Source organism: Gekko japonicus, unplaced genomic scaffold, assembly GCF_001447785.1.
Source record: "Gekko japonicus isolate JY-2015 unplaced genomic scaffold, Gekko_japonicus_V1.1 scaffold977, whole genome shotgun sequence".
Classification (NCBI taxonomy): domain Eukaryota; kingdom Metazoa; phylum Chordata; class Lepidosauria; order Squamata; family Gekkonidae; genus Gekko; species Gekko japonicus.
In genome coordinates, this window is record NW_015159743.1 from 503,535 (window position 1) to 520,319 (window position 16,785).

Genomic DNA, 16,785 nt, shown 5'->3' on the forward strand with positions numbered 1-16,785 from the left:
GTCTGATTTGCAGGAGCAATACCACCGGCTTATTTCAGCTGGTTGCTGTAAGCGAGGCTGAGATAATAATGCAGAGCAGTACTTAGGAAATTCTCTATATGAGTGTTTCTCTAACGAGACCCTGGGGAACCGTGAGGGTGCTCCGGAGGTGGTATACCACAAGTCACGCATCTTTAGGGGGCTGTCCACTGCGGTAGTCAGCAACAGCTGCTGGGCAGGCCGAAACTCTCAGTACGGTGGCCCAGAACAGGCATCCAGAGGGGAATCCTTCATCTTAAGGGCGCTGTGAAGTAGAGCTGCAAACTCTGGGTTGGGAAATTCCTGGAGATTTAGGAACCTGGAAGGAGCCTGGGCAGGGCAGAGTCTGGGGAGAGGAGGGGAGGGGTAATGCCAGAAAGTCCACCCTCCAAAGCAGCCATTTCCTCCAGTGATCTCCGTAGTCTGGAAACCAATTGTAATTCTGGGAGCTCTCCAGGCCCCACCTGGAGGTTGGCAACACTACTGCCAAGGATGATGGACAGCCGTGGTGGTCAGAAATAGTCGGTATTACAGCCCCTGGCCTCCCAGGTCTTTTAAAAAGACAAGAGACCTGTGCAGAGAACACACAGCTTTACCATTAGTCCTTTGAGAAGGGCTGGTTCTTTATCCAGGCATGTTTCTGTGTCTCTGTTTAATAATAAAATAAATCAAAATCTTAGTGATACCCTTGTTTATAAATTTTAAAAAAATAGAGCTCATAAACATGATTTTTTTTAAAATTGCTCCAAATATAAATAGGCTTGGGGGGATCTGCAATAAATGTGAAAGTTTGGGGAGAGGATCCTTGAGTTGCTCGTTTGAGAACTGCTGCTCTATGTAACATGAAGCCTCTCCATAATGCAGAAGTTCTCATGTCTCCGGTAGTTTGGAGTTCTTCTCATTCACATAGAACGATCTCTTTGAAGACTGGAACCCTTCTGTAGTTTCTCCTTCCATTCTTTGATCAGTTTTCCTTTTCTCCCTCAAATCAGTCGGTGCTTTGTCCAGCCCTTTGGCCGTCTTCTGTCCTCAAGTGATTCTCGCCTTCTGTGTCTGTCTGTCCTGCCTGGACACTTTGCCTCTTTCTCTCTTCCTCTGTCCTCTGTCCAGCTAAGCTCCTGAATGCCTATGCAGCCCTGGCAAACGGAGGCCCCTACTCTCACCCTGCAGGTGAAATTGTAGTCAACGTTGAGCCTGAGGTTCCCATCAAGAAAATGGAGACTATGGTGAAGCTGGAAGCGGTAAGTGAAGCCCAGGTTAGGAAGCAACCCCTGCAAAGTATTTAATCTCGAGGGCCCCCCCCAAATAAAGAGGACCTGACTTACTTTCTAGGATGACCAAACTTCTAACATTTCCGAGGAGGCCATGCTAAACCCCCTCTGTCCCACTCCCCTTTGCTGCGAAAAAGCTCAAGACCTGCATTTGCACGTATCTATCCTGTGTTATGCCACCCCTTCCCATTCATATCTCCTTTGGCTTCTTCCCCCACTGTCAGACTTCAGTGCAAGTTGCTGGGGCAGGGGTCAACCTCGCAAAGCAGGAGTCTGCAACCGATGGCTCTAGTCTACAGCCAAATATGCTTTAGAAAGTAATCCTAAACAGTTCTCCTCAGACTCCTGTTCAAGTTACTTAGCAGGACTTACGCCTAGGAAAGTGTTTTTAGGATTGCAGTGTTAGTACGGAAATATGGCTCTTTTAAAAAGAAAACCTAGGCTGCGGTCACACACACTCAATAATCCACTTTCAATCCACTTTCCAACTGGATTTTTAGTGTGTGAACTGGCAAAATCTAGTTGGAAAGTGCACTGAAAGTGGATTGAAAGTGGATTATTGAGTGCGTGTGACCGCAGCCCTAATCTTCCCCTTCATCTTTCAAAGCATGCCTTGGTGTGCTCACCTAAGCTTTGTACTTAGAACTTAGTACACTTTAACTCCTCTGAGATCGCAACAAAGTGACATCGACACCTATGGCAACCAAGTCGTTAGGATCTGAAAATGAACTGCAGCAACCAAGGGGGGAAATGAGAATGCCAGCATCAACCCTGCTTCCTCTTGCATGCCAAGGGAGCCCTCTACCATTTGAGCCTGGAGGAATTAGCTCAAATGGTAGAGCACTCTTTAAGGCATACTATAGGCATAGGAGGGATGCTAGAAGTAGAGATGGGCATGAACCGGGAAAATGTTTGGGGTTTGTGGCATACACGGTTCATGAACCATGAACCATCATGAACTTTCAGCCGCCAAACAAACCAGTTTGATTCTTGAGGTTCATGATGACGTCGAATGCCCCCCTCCCCAGTGTGCTAGAAATGCCAAGCTCACAGGGGATCTCTGGCTGACTCTCCTCTACCTGCCCTCCAAGTTTGGTGAGGATTGAATTTATGGAGTCTGAGTTACAGCCCCCCAGAAAATGTGCCCCCAGGAAAGGGGAAATGACAGATGCAGGTTCAGGAGTGTATAGAATGAACCCTGTGCAAGCTACAGACATAAAACTCTCAGGGGATTCCCCCTGATGCTCCTCTACATGCCCTCCAGCTCCAGGTTATGTGCAGATTTGTCTTAGGGGGTCTGAGTTGTGGGGGGGGGGGGAAGAAGATGCCCCCAGGAAAGTTCTTTTTGGGAAATGTCAGGCACAGGTTCCAAAGTACAAGCTACACACATCTGATGCACAGGGAACCTGTTGGTGTTTCTGAGGCTGGAGAATTCCGCTCCCCATCCATTGCTTTGAAGTTTAGTAAACATGTTGACTGAGTGGAGACTGTCATTCGAGAAGCATGAACCAGCCAAAATTCATCACAAACTTTAGCTTGTGAGCTGGTTCATGCCCATCCCTAGCTAGAACTATTATATGAAGGTGATGGCAGGCAACAATTTTCATGGGACTAACAGGCTTCTTAGACGTGCTTTACAGAGCCTACAGCCATACCTGAACATGTCTGATCTCGGAAGCTAAGCAGGGTTAGGCCTGAGTAGTACTTGGGTGAGATGCTTTGCAGAAATGGAAATGACAGAGGTGAACAGTTACCAGCAATCCAGGTGCAAATAATGCATAGATTTATGCCAGTGCACTAAAACGACCGTGCAGGGTGTTTCTGCATATATTTATGACTTAATGTAAGACCTTGTGTGTGCCACTTCATAACAAAGGCCCCACAGCAACTAACATTAAAAACATTTGCGATTATTAATCAACATTTCAATTGTTAGTGATGTCAAACTGTACATTGTCAGTTATACAAACGGGCTTTCTTATGCTGGCTTCTGGTTGATCTCTTGCTGTGAATTGTTGATGTAGGTTACCTCTTTAATTGTAAAAGGCTGCAGACCCCTGCTGTAAAGTCTATTGACATTATTGGATGAAGAATCCTAATGGCATCCATTCATCCCGTTCTGCTGCATAAAATGCATGAATCATAGGCCTGGAACTTTGTGGTTCTCCAAAGCCATCATTCTAGCATTATGGCTGAACAGTGGCATAAACTGTCCCTGCCTGAGGAAGCCCTCCAGAGTTGACTTTGGCCTGCCATTTCCTTCTTGTTCACTAGTGGTCTGAAGAGTGCACCTGTGGCTTTCCCCCTTGACTGGGCAATGTGCATATCTGTCTACTGGAGTGTGCAGTTCATATAGTTGTCTGCCTGCATTTCTGTAACCATTGCTTGTTCTTCCCCGTTCCTCTCCCCATTGGCAGAACTCTGATGCGGTCGTTAAGGTGGAGCCGGTAAGTGTTGGCTATGCTTGGCGTGGCTCTGTGGTAACTAGTTTAATGGTTCTTTCTGCTCCCAGTCCTTTAAAGTCCTCCTCCGTGGCTAAATTCATGTTCCTCAGGCTTGGCCGATGAGCTGGAATCAGACACCTTTGAGGATGCAAAGAGTGCTAACAGTCTATTTGGTAACAAGCCTATAAACAATTACCTAAAGCGTGGGTGCATCTAAAAAGATGCTTTTGCTTTCTGTAAAGTGTTAGAAATTCCCAGAATCTAGTGAGATCACAGTGATATTTTTCCAGTTTCTTGACCTCACTCTAGCCCTCTGCACATAACCCCTCCATGTGTTGACTGCACATGTGGAGAGAAAGAACAGGCACAAATTCAGGACAAGCAAAAGAAAGTATTTCTTCATTTGAAGAGTAATTAACTTGTGGAATGCGTTGTTTCATGATGCAGTCATGACCACTAGTTTACTTAGCCTTAAAGGGGGATTTGGCATATCCAGCAAGTATAGGTACATCGATGGCTATTATCCATGATGGCTCAGTGGTATTGTGTTTCTGAATATACTTATGTAGGGAACCAGCAACAGGGGGAAATCTTGGCCGCTGTGTCCTACTAGTGAGCGCTCTTTCTGGAGGCATCTGGTAACCCCCTGTGTTAAACAGCATGCGTGGCTGGATGGGCCGCTGTTCTCATCCTGCACAGTCGCTCTTACATTTGTAGTGAAGTTCACACTTTTTTCACTTAATTCCTGCTCATTGGAAAGTTTGGTTTAGTTTATTGCTATTACAGTCCTTAGACCAGATATGCTTACACACACACACACACACACACACACACACACACACACACACACACACATATATAATTGGAAAATCATGCAAGATGGCAATGGGTGTGTGTGTGACAGTAAGGTTCCTGAGCTGAGATGTGACAGTATTCATTCATGTAGTTCCCACACACACACAGTCAGTCTGAAGTGACAAGAAGGATTCACCATGTGATTCTGGTGATTGTCTCAAATTTGCATGCGCTCCTACTCTGCTCCTACGTAGCAACTGTTTTTGCCTGGAAATCTTCCACAGTAGATGGCTTGCTTTTGAAAGCCGGCATAGAGCTGGCCATTTGACAGGTCAGAAAGTATCCAATGTTGGTCAAGAACTGCTACACTTTCAACCTTATTAGAACAACAGTAATGATAACAATCATTAGCTCTGATATTTTTGCTAATTGCAAAACTAGTTAACTTTCACTAGGAAACATAATTCTTTAAAATGATAATGAATTATTATGCATTTTAACAATGTAGCATAAGAGTTCTATAAATGTGAATTCTTTACTGACTGATTCTACTCTTTGGCTTTTATCCCGGAAGCAAAGTAAGAGCAGCTATTAAAAATCAAATCTCAGTTGCAGGAGGGTGACTCTTCCTGTGTGGAGATGCCTGAAAGTGTAGCAGGTGAATGCTAGGAAAAGCTTTGCTTTGCTGCTGCAAGACCTGGGGTGGGGGGAAGCTACTGTCTCCCCAACCCCTGTTGACAAATAATGTCATCAAGATTATTTTTAAAAGAAAGCTCCTACACATATAGCTATAGTCTTAGCTTCAGGGATTTCCTGGCAACATTTGATGGTGGTCAAATAATAGGCAGTCCATTGATTATATTTGAGAGATCCATGGACTGACGTGCCAACCCTAAGGTGGTGCCAGGCAGCCCTCGACCATGAAAAGGTCATAGCAGCACAGAATTCTGGAAATTCCACTTGGGGTGTTCGGAGGGTTGCAACCGTTGCCTGTAGACATTCTGATAATGCTATTTAATTGGGCTGTGTGAGACCAAAGATCCTACAGGCAGAGCAGGAGACAAAGAACACATGTCAGCCCCCTTAGCATATCTCCATTGTCCTCCTGTTTGCAGTCGGAAGAAGAGAAGGAGAAAAAGAAGAAAAAGAAGAAAGGAGGAGCAGACGAGATTGAAGACGACGAGCCTGACGAGAGCATGCTGGACTGGTGGTCAAAGTATTTTGCTTCCATAGAGACAATGAAGGAGGTGGGTGGTCACCGGCAAACTGAGCATGGCCGTGGGCATGGGTTTGCAATAAATAAATAAATAAAACTATCAAAAGGGTGCTGCACCATTTTTCTTTTAAAAGAACAGGCTAGGCATGGCAGCTTCACTCTACGAACAGCAGCAGTTTATGTATGGTACGAGAACCTTGAATCGGGAATTCCTTGCTTTTAGTGGACTCCATCCACAGGATTCAGCCCATTGGGTTGTTTCTGCAGCTAAGTGTGGAGCCTTCCTCCAGTACAGTAGTGCTCACTCCATGGCTCTCAGAGAGCCACATTCACGGTGACCTTCCACCAAAAAAGCCACATTCACTTCCAACCCTGGCATGAGACCTGCACCTCAGGGGGCCTTGCAGCTTACCCTTTCCTCTGGCAGCAGCTGCTTCAAGGGGCTGGTTGAACTGGCAACCTTAAGCCTCAGCACACAGTGGAGCTTCTGAAACATGAAGCAGGTGCCAAATTAGGGAATAGTGCTCAGAAGAGAAATTGCATTCAAGTGTGCTCCCACCCCCCCCCCCCCCCCCCCCCTCTTATATTCTGTGGTGCGGGGGACTTCCTGTATCATTTCAGTACTGATTGTCCATGGTCTATTTATTTAGCTGTGGTCACACACACTAAACAATCCACTTTCAGTGCACTTTCCAACTGGATTTTAACTGTGTGAACTGGCAAAATCCAGTTGAAAAGTGGATTAAAAGTGGATTGTTTAGTGTGTATGATCACAACCTTTATTAAAATATATATTCCCTGTCTTTCCCTTGTGGCTCAGTGCAGCTTACAGTTTCAAAAATTGAAAAGTATGAAGTATGGTGAAAGCCCTCTCAAACAGAACTGCCTTATAGCTTCTTCTAACAAGGGTGTCCCACCCCCTCGCGGTGGCCTTTCCACAAGATGGGAGCAACTACAGAAAAGGAACAGGTTCTAGTGGATGCCAAGCAGGCCATCTTAAGCAGCTAGAGGCTAGCAACCAGAAGACTGTAGTTGGCACACATGGGGAGACATGGATTCGAGGCCACAAAACTGAACTCAAAAACAGCCAGTGTTGCTGCTTTAAAACAGACTGTCCTCCCATTAGCAACCCCTGACAATAATTCATCTGTAGCATTTTGAACCAGTTTTCAGGTTGTCTTCAAGAGCAGCCCAATATAGAGTGTGTTACAGTAGTATAGCTGCTCGGGTTCCAAGGGTTCTGCTGTATTCACCTATCCTGTTGTGCAACCTCTCTCTTTCTAGCAACTTCGGCAACAGGAGGCAGCTGCAGCAGAGGCAGAGGAGAAGGAAGAAATGGACCTGACTGAGGGTAAATTTGTGGATGACAGTGGTGATTGAGGATTGGCTAGGAGAGAGTTAACTTGGAGGTCTGTTCCAGTTTAGGGAGAATGCAAACTGAAGACTGTTGGAGAACCTGTGCTGAGGGCATCTCTGCCCTTAACAGCAACCAAACAGGCGGAAATTAATCGGTGAAGCATTTCCCGTTACTGCAACTCCACAGCATTCTTAATTTCTCTGTCCTGTTGCAGTTAAAGACACAGACTGCTTCTGCCCATTTCAGTGTGGCACCCTTAATTGAGAGCTAGGAATGTTGCAACTAAGGAACAAACTATGTTAGCCCTTTAAGAAAAGTTGAATGTGTAAACATGCACATCAGGCTGCCTTCTACTGAGTCAGACCCTTGGTCTTTCAAGGTCAGTATTGCCTACTCTGATTGGCAGCAGCTCTCCAGAGTCTCAGGCAGAGGTCTTTCTGGCCCCTACTATAGGTTGTTGTTTTCTCCTGAACGGATGTTTCCAAGGCCACATTTCAGCTACATGGGAATATTTAGAAGAGTTTCAGTACACATTAAACAAGCATTTTGAGTGGTTTGGGAAATGAACAAAAACAGAAAGCTTTTTTGCTGTAATGAAAAATTCAAGTATCTAATTTTAGCAACTATGGGCCAAGGCCTATGTCAGTGCTAAGAACTTGTCATCTAAGCCCCGGCAGGTACACAGGTCCAAAAAGCAATATTGAGAGTAGGAGAACCAATATGAATTGGGCTGCAGAAAAAAGGGTCTAACTCATCCCCCTGCCTTGTTTTCCCAGTTGGAAATGACCCCTCCCCCGCGTGAGTTTAAATCCAAGAAGGAAAAAAAGAAAAAAGACCGTTCTCAAACTTTGCCTGTCTTTTTTACTCCCTCTTAAGAGGAGGACGCTGAGGTCACACAGATGACATGTGGGTAAAGTGCTAACTTTTCCCCTGTCTGAAGCTCTGACTCATATTGCCCCCTCCCATGGCTGCTTCTTGCAGCTCCGTTGCACATCTGGGGATTGTAGCACCAATCCCCAAGCATGATGTATAGTTTGGCGCTGTGAGAAATATTGAATGCAAAGGAAGGTGTTCTATGCCATCTTTGGGCAGAAGAAACTTGTTGACCCAGAAGAGAGATTTTTTTTACCAAATATGTGAAAAAGGAACAAAATCTATTGTTGCATTTCTGAGACCCCCCTTCCATGGCACCCTGCGCATGGTGTATGCATGATCTTCCTTTTATCTCTCCTTTCCCTTTGCCAACCGCCCAATGCTAACGTCTGGACATATCCATGTTCTGTTGCATGCATTGTTGCATCACCCTCTCCTTGCCTCCTTGACTGTTTTGCGGTTGCCATCCTACCATCCATCCCACCACTGACAAAGAGACCTTAACAGTTGGCAGGAATAGAAAGTCAAGCAGTGGGCTGCAAGAGCATTTGTAGAATAAGCTGGAAGTATGAACAAAGTCCAGGTGTGCCCTCAAGTAAATTCCTTATACATCCAGTTGTTTATGGAGCCTGTGTAAGCCCATTCCCTACATTGCTCTTACTCCCAAACAAGAGTCCTTCTTGTAAAAGAAATGTCAGTCCCATAGCCAGAAAACACCAGGTCCAAAGGCTATATCAAAATATGAACAGCAAGGATGAGGAGCTAGCCTGTGAAACACCAGTTGTCCCAGGGATGGGTGCATGGATGGAGAAGGGCCAATTTTGAGCTACAACATTTAATTTTAGTGGCTGTCTGCCAGATCTCATGCACATCATGGCTGCATGTTCTGTTTTCCATCTCATGTCGTCTTCACTGCCACACTTCCTGCCTCCAACCATTCACCTTTCCCTCCTGCCATCGACTGCCTCTTTGTCTGGGGCTCAGAAATCAGACTTGATGACTCTCATGTGAAAGGCTCCAAGGGCCAAGGGAAGGCCAAGGAGAAAATCAAGGCGCCCAAAGAGGACAAGAAGAAGAAACAGCAGCAACAGCAGCAGCCTCAGCAACCAGAAGTACCTGAGAAGAAGAACAAGCAGAAGATCGATGAGATGAAGGTGAGCTGTCCCCTCTCACAATCCTCTCTGCGGTGAAATGCATTGAATCCCAGAAGGAATAATAGAGTATTTGGACTCTGCATTCCTCGTGGCCTGCGTTTGGGCAATGGGCTTCTATTGGCCAAACCACTGCAAACAAAAGAACAAATATACAGCATGTGCCAAAATTCAGGCAGCTTATCTATCCCTCCTCCAAGAATCTCACGCCTGCATCCCTGGTGCTCCCCAAAACAATTCTATGTGATATATTAGGCTCAGAAAAAGCAGCTTACCCAAGGTCACTCAGTGAGCTTCCTGGCTGAGGAGGGATTTGAACCCTGCCCAGTGACCCAGCATTTTAACCATTATACTACATTGGCTCTGCATTAGTGCAAGATCCAAGGTCCCAAGTCCAGGTATCTTATTGCTGTCAGCCACAATAGCCCTGTAGCTGGGGCCTGAGCCCCAGTGCATAACGTGCTGAATTCATGCACGTCAGCAACCTATATGTCTATTGCTGTGTAAGCATCAGTATGTACATGGAGCCGTATAGTCACTCCATTCACTTCATCAGGGCTTGGGCAGCTCCACACATATGTCCCCTCACATGCTTGGAGCTCTCCCTTCTGGTGGAATGAACAAGAGAGGGCTTGCAGGTAGGAGAACTGTATGGACATCAGAGGCATTGCCTGTGCAAGAGACTGATGCAGCAGGACAACTGTAAATACTCCTCCTCTTAATGAGCTGTTGTTCAAGGGCAAAGGATGTCATAACCAGGTGCTTGTGGGTGGTTGCTGCACCCGGGTAATGGCCAGTCCCATTTAACTCACCCCAAAGCTCTTTGTAACCCCAGGTCTTTCCCAAAGAGCTGGAAACAGAATTTGACAACTTCGAGGACTGGCTGCATACCTTCAACCTCTTGCGCGGGAAGATTGGTGATGACGACGACAACGCAGCTGATGAGGAGCGCATCGTGGGCAGGTTCAAGGTGAGTTTTAGGCAACTTAGATGAGTGGCTTTGGAAGGAAGAAGAAATGGCAATAGGAAATTTGAGTGTTTGGCCACCATTGTGGTATCCATCTTTGGCTTGGATGCCTGGGAGCCTTGGCCTCTCTAGTCAAAATATCTGCAACCATCCCAGCTACAGTTGCCATGTCTTGACCCAGAGCTGCTGCCTCACCCTTTAAATGTGGCGGCACACTGAGAAGCTGCTCCACTGGTCTCTCCTCTCCCATCTGCTGTATGAAGGTAGAGTTTGGGTGGCAACCATGGCTGGGAGGGGGGAGTGCTCTGGGAGTGGCCGGGTGGAAGAATGTGGTGGGACGTGCAGGTGCTGCAGGACCCCTCACTGCCTTACAGGCATTCAAGGTATGGGCACCATCTCTGGATCGGGACATGGCAAGTCTCATACACGAGTGAGCCTCCTCAAAACAAGCAAAGTGAGAGGTTAATGTTGTTACTTCCCCAAATGTATACTGTATTCAGAAGGCCAAAATATACTGTATTCCAACACATATATTCAGAGGTTCAAAATATACCATGGTCCAAAATATACTGTGGGTCTGGAACCTCCTCTCTCACCTCTTCTTCTCTGCTTCAAAGACCACAGGTCCAGCATCATTTTTTAAAAAAAAAACTGGGATTATTTATTTCTGGAAATTGATCCCAACCAACTGGGATATAGTCACCTAGTCCACATGATGACGTCACAATGCAATGAAGCCATTTAGTAGCCAGTTAGATCTGGCCATCTCACAGTATTTTAAAACTAATACGAACTGAAGGGTGATGATTCTTGTTTTCACTGCAAATGGGAAAACTCTTTGGTCCTTCTTTGCAGCTGCTCCCTGCTCTCCACCATCAGTAGCTGAAACCAATTTTAACTTCTCAAAGCTGCTTGGATTTCATTGAAAACAACACACATCCCCTTTGGAATCAACCCCAGTTCAAACCTCCCCAACCTCGTGACAAGTGGTTACTCCACTCCCAGTCAATGAGTGTGAGGAACATATGCCAGCTGATTGATTGACTGGGAGGGGACCTCAGCGATTTGTCTCCCAGTTATTCAAGCACATGAAATGTTAATGTAGGTTTGAATGTCCCTGCTCACACCTCTGTAGGGAGGACACATCTCAGTGCAGATGAACAGAAGATGAACTCAAAGTTCAAGCTCAGTGCAGTCACCATAGCACATAGAATGAGCTGTTGTTTTTGTAAATGCAATACTGACACAGTCTAATTTGCTGTCTAATTTGTATATTGTTTTAAATTGTAATGGCCAATGGCTACACAATAAATTTTACTACTCTGCAGTCTGATTTGCACCTTTGTGGCATCTGTTGCTAATGAACCCAGCTGATAGGGTTGCCAGGTCCCCCCTAGCCACCAGCTGGTGATGGGGGGCAGGGTTGCCAAATCCAGGTTGGGAAACTCCTGGAGATTTGGGGATGAAGTGTGGGGAGGACAGGGACCTCAGTGGGATACAATACCAAACAGTCCACCCTCCAAAGCATCCATTTTCTCCAGGGGAACTTATCTCTTTAGTCTGGAGATGAACTTCCCAGACCCTACCTGGAGGCTAGCATCTCTATTGGCTGAATATCTCCCCAGTTCCCTGTCTCTGATAACAGGAAAAAGACAAACATATTCTGCTCAAGCGGTGCCCTCTCAATAGTTAGCAGTGGCAACCCACTGCAGTACATTTCCCAATTTTGACATAAAGAAGGGAATGACAGATTCTAATAGCAAAACCATGTTTCATAGTGATGTTGCACTTAGAAAACACTTGCTTATTTCAGCAAGTCTTAGATTCCCTTTCCTAACCAGACTAAAACATCTTCCCTTCCCCCAGGGCTCTATGTGTGTATACAAAGTGCCGCTCCCTGACGACATCACCAAGGAGGCTGGATATGACCCAAATTTTGGCATGTTCCAGGGAATCCCAAGCAACGATCCCATCAATGTGCTGGTCCGGGTCTACGTCGTTAGGGTGAGAGCAAGTCAGATACTGTTTCAAAGCATCTTTCTCCTTACAATTCTTCCTGCCAACATTAAGTTCAGTTTCTCATCTGTGTTAAAGGGGGGAGACACCCCCCCCTCCAGTCTCCACTGCTGATGTGTTGGAATTGGCTTCCCCCAGCATTTTAAGAAGGACTGTGGTCCCCTTTCCCCTGAGTGAAGAGCAAATTTCTTCTTCACTCAAGGAAAAGGGGACCACATTCCATCTTCAAATGTTGGGGGAATCCACATTGAATGAGCAGCTTTTATAGGACCGTTTTTTTCAGGAGGAGGAAAAGCAAGCAGGGCTGGCCCAGCCCAAACACCTGCTCCCCTGAACTCAAAAGATTTGGCCCAGTATCTTCTGTGGCTCAACTTCCAAAAAAGACAACTAAGGGGTAGGATTATAAAATTATATGTGGTGTGGAGAAACTGGATAGAGAACACATGGGCACGCCTTGAAAATGAAGGGCAGCAGATCCAGGACAGACAAAGTGAGACACTTCTTCATGTGACACATAATCAGAAGCAGGATTTGTTGTGGCTTCAAACTACCATGGGGATAGGGGGATTGCCCTATCTGTTTTTAATGTGGCTCTCTAGGATGTGGGATGCAATGAGCTTCAAGTGATGGTGTGGTTTCCTTTGCCAGGCCACCGATCTGCATCCTGCTGACATCAATGGGAAAGCTGATCCCTATGTTGTCATCAAGCTGGGAAAGACAGACATCAAGGATAAAGAGAACTACATTTCCAAGCAGCTGAACCCGGTCTTCGGAAAGTACGGGAGCCTTGCCAATGTTTGTGTTGTGGAATAGCACGGAAACCCCAACCAGGGCCAGACCGACCATGAAGCAAATAGGAGGAGTATGGTTTAAATGGCAGCAGATTGCCAGTTATGGGAATATACCATGTTCATTTTTGGTGGCAACAATATGGAGGGGTACCATTTTGGGGGGGGGGGGTTAGCCTCAGATGCCAAATAATCTTGGACCAATCCTGACCCCCCAGAAATGGCTGTGGCTCAGTGGAAAAGCCTCTGCTTTGCATGCAGAAGTTCCCAGGTTCAGTCCCCAGGATCTCCACTGAAAAGGACTAGGCAGTTAGGTGATGTGAAAGACCTCAAACCCTGGACAGTCACTGCCAGTCTGAGTAGATAATACTGACCTGGATGGTCTGATTCAATGTACAGTGGCTTCTCTCCCCCCCCCCTCCCCACCTGTAAATGAAAAAGTCTCTGCAGCAATTTTCAGCATACTCAGTCAAAAACAGTGAAAACTAAATAAATCAAAACATCACATAGCAAACCATTTTCAGCAGTGCCCAAACCCCACTTCCCCTAGAGTGCTATTACTCATTAATCCAACTGAATGGTACTCTGGAAAAGGCAGGCCTTCAGACCCCTGCCAAATAACACCAGGGAAATAGTCATTCACAGCTCTGGAGGGAGGAACCCACAACTGGGAGGGAGAAAAAGCCAAAAAAGGCCCTCCCGAGGGTTCCCACCTGCCAAACCTCTGCCAGGATTGATTCCCAGAGGAAGGCCCCCTGGAGAAATTTCATGCCTCAGTGTGCTAATACAGAGGGAGGCAAACATTCACATGTTCTAGGCCTAAATCATTTAGGGGGTTTCAAGGTCAAAAACAGCACCTTGTGTATTTAGTCTAGAAACAGATTGGAAGCCAGTGTAGCTCATATGAAAATGGCTTAATATCATCACTGTATTGGGTCCCTAGAAGGACTGCAGCGACTGCATTTTGGATCAATGAACGTTTCCAAACTGTCTTCAAGGGCAGTTCCGCATATTGTGCATCACAGTAATCAAATCTCTGAGGGAGCCATACCGGTTTCCTGAGTTTCTTAATCCCAGTGTGCCACCAGTATACTTGCTCTCCCTCAGCACTTGGAAGAATCAATCCACAAATCGTGATTCAAGGTCTGTCATAATCTCACATTTTTATCTCCTCACATTCAGGTCCTTTGATATTGAGGCCACATTCCCTATGGAATCTATGCTGACAGTGGCTATCTATGATTGGGACTTGGTGGGCTCTGATGATCTGATTGGTGAAACAAAGATAGACCTGGAGAATCGATACTACAGCAAGCACAGGGCAACTTGTGGTATCTCTAGTACCTATTCCATGTAAGAATACCTAACTGTCCTTGGTGGTACTTAGGTTTTTTGCATGTTTGCAGTTGATTCCCTGTGGTCTCTGTGACTGAAGTGAGCCAACAAGACTGACAGGGATACCTCCTTCAGAACACATGAAAAGCCGCAGTCTAACAAGACTTTACATGTACTTAATTCTGTTTTGGATTTTGTCCATGGCCCATTTATCATAGCAGAGTCATACCTACAGTAGACTTGAATATATAGAGTTTGGGGCCTCTTATGTGAAGTTCCCTTCAGAAAACAACAGCCTTTGTTGATGATTTTAACATACTGTTGCTAATGTACAAGGTGTTCCTGTAAAGTAGGGACCGTTGAAGCATATGGGATTGAGATGTACTGGCCTGTGAGGGCTTGCAAGGACTGAATGATGGACTAGTTCAGGGACTAGGTAGCCCAGACCTTCTCTCTGACTGTCTTATATTTTTCTCCACAGTCATGGTTATAATATTTGGCGAGACCCCCAAAAGCCCACTCAGATCCTGTCCAAACTATGTAAAGAGGGCAAACTTGATGGTCCCCACTATGGCCCTGGGGGCAGAGTGAAGGTTGTCAACCGAGTATTCACTGGCCCCACAGAATTGGAGGATGAGAATGGTAAGTGGACTTTGGCTTGAGTTGTGAGTAGCGCAACTGAGGCCTTTGGCTGAGGAGCGTCTGTTCTCAAAGTTGACCAAGAGCTTATTTCTTCCCTTTTGTTAAATTATGCCATAACCATCAGATACACATACACACAGAAATGTTAACAACCAGTTGCTGATTAGTTTGTCTAATCAAATATTTACCAGGTGTAGGTTCCTTGGAAAGGTCACTCTTTTATGCCAACCCCTCATTCAAATGGTGTACAAATTAGAACAGAAGATGACACAGATATTCTGAACTGAGGTAATTAAAGCCAGAAATCTCAATCAACATTTATTCTATCCCATAATGACTTGAGGATCAAAGTATTTTGAAGAGCTGGTAATCAGAGACATTGAGAATACAGCTTGGCATAATTTAATGGCAAGAGAAAAACAAGTTATTTAACAAACTCTGAAAAAGAGGATGGGATATTTTAGTCCACTGGTAAGGATGGGTTTTTTGTCATTATGGATACAGAGGATCATTGCCAATTAGGTAATAACAGGCAAGTGTCAATATGACCCTGTAGAGCATGTAAAGAAAGAAATGAGAGCTTGGTAGAAGGTAATTTTAAAAAACTACCAATGAATTTTTAATTCAAACAGAAAAGACAAGAAGATGTGGGGGGTGTACATTCCAATATTCCCAACACATATAAATTCTCCCACTGATTTTAACACAGAATTTGCCATGATTTTGTTATGTATACTGTGTTCATAACCAGCACTGCTTATACTGTGGGTAGTATTCAAAAAGTCACATAAGTAAATATGAGCTCTGGGGTGAAGCAAGTCCTCATCTACCTTGCATGAAGACAGTACTAGCTGAGTAGGTATTTCTTTCTGCTGTCCTCTTGGAGAGGGACTATGGCTTAATTTTGGAGCATAAGCTTTGTACATGGAAGGTCCCAGTTCAATCCACGGCATTGCCATTTAATGGATCTCAGGTTGTAGATGCTGGGCAGGACCTTTGTTTGCCTGAAACTCTTGAGAGCACGCTGCTAGTCAGAAGAGACAATATGGTGCTAGCCAGCTTGATTCCATAAAAGGACTTGTGCTTGCAGGTCAGAAGAAGCAAACAGATGAGCATCTGGCACTGACGGTGTTGCACCACTGGGAAGAGATCCCTCGTGTGGGCTGCAAGATTGTGCCTGAGCACGTGGAAACACGCCCCCTGCTCAACCCTGACAAGCCAGGCATTGAACAGGTACCTGACCAAGTCTAGCCTTCACACCCAAGATTCTTAATACCACCTTGGCCCTCAGTAGCATGATTTACGTGCTACTACAAGACATCATGGTGGCCTTTGACCTAGTCAGATGTGGAAGGGGAATATGACAGTTATGTGGGAGAGGGTAGCTCTATCAGCGGCTGTTGGTTACCGCTGGAGGGCAATGGTACAGGTCTCTTGTCTTCACAATCTGCTTGTGGGTTTCCTGGAAGACTCTGCCTTGCCTTGGTTGGAAATGGGATGCTGTAGTAAATAGATGCTTGGATCCAGCAGAGCTCTTCAGAGAGAGCCAGTTTGGTGTAGTGGTTAAGTGCGCGGACTCTAATCCGGGAGAACCAGGTTTGATTCCCCACTCCTCCACTTCCACCTGGCTGGATGACCTTGGGCAAGCCGTAGTTCTGATAAGAGCTGTCCTTGAAAAAGAGCAGTTTCTGTCAGAGCTCTCTCAGCCCCACCTACCTCACAGGGTGTCTGTTGTGGGGAGGGGAATGGAAAAGAGTTTGTAAGCCACTCTGAGACACCTTTGGGTAGTAAAGGGCGGGGTATAAATCCAATCTCCTTTTCTTCTTCTTCTATCGCAGAACGTTTTCATTGTTAGGGTGACAGGGATGGTTTGGGGATGTGTTAGGAACAACCAAACCAAAACTTTGTTATT

The 16,785-nt window shown here is 45.7% G+C and overlaps 1 protein-coding gene across 4 annotated transcripts in view; it reads left to right on the forward strand.

Moving 5' to 3' along the window:
• The window catches only part of OTOF (otoferlin), a 217,717-nt gene that overhangs the window by 187,400 nt on the left and 13,532 nt on the right, over positions 1-16,785 (forward strand). For 2 of the 4 annotated variants that reach the window (XM_015405380.1, XM_015405393.1), the window contains 11 exons: positions 1,189-1,259; positions 3,707-3,736; positions 5,644-5,775; positions 7,029-7,095; positions 8,989-9,128; positions 9,961-10,095; positions 11,959-12,096; positions 12,757-12,884; positions 14,079-14,249; positions 14,713-14,873; positions 15,964-16,106. In XM_015405380.1, the coding sequence (XP_015260866.1) occupies positions 1,189-1,259; positions 3,707-3,736; positions 5,644-5,775; positions 7,029-7,095; positions 8,989-9,128; positions 9,961-10,095; positions 11,959-12,096; positions 12,757-12,884; positions 14,079-14,249; positions 14,713-14,873; positions 15,964-16,106 (1,316 nt within the window). Of the gene's footprint in view, positions 1-1,128; positions 1,260-3,706; positions 3,737-5,643; positions 5,776-7,028; positions 7,096-8,988; positions 9,129-9,960; positions 10,096-11,958; positions 12,097-12,756; positions 12,885-14,078; positions 14,250-14,712; positions 14,874-15,963; positions 16,107-16,785 lie in introns of all 4 variants that reach the window. The other 2 variants (XM_015429824.1, XM_015405386.1) reach the window with 1 other exon arrangement.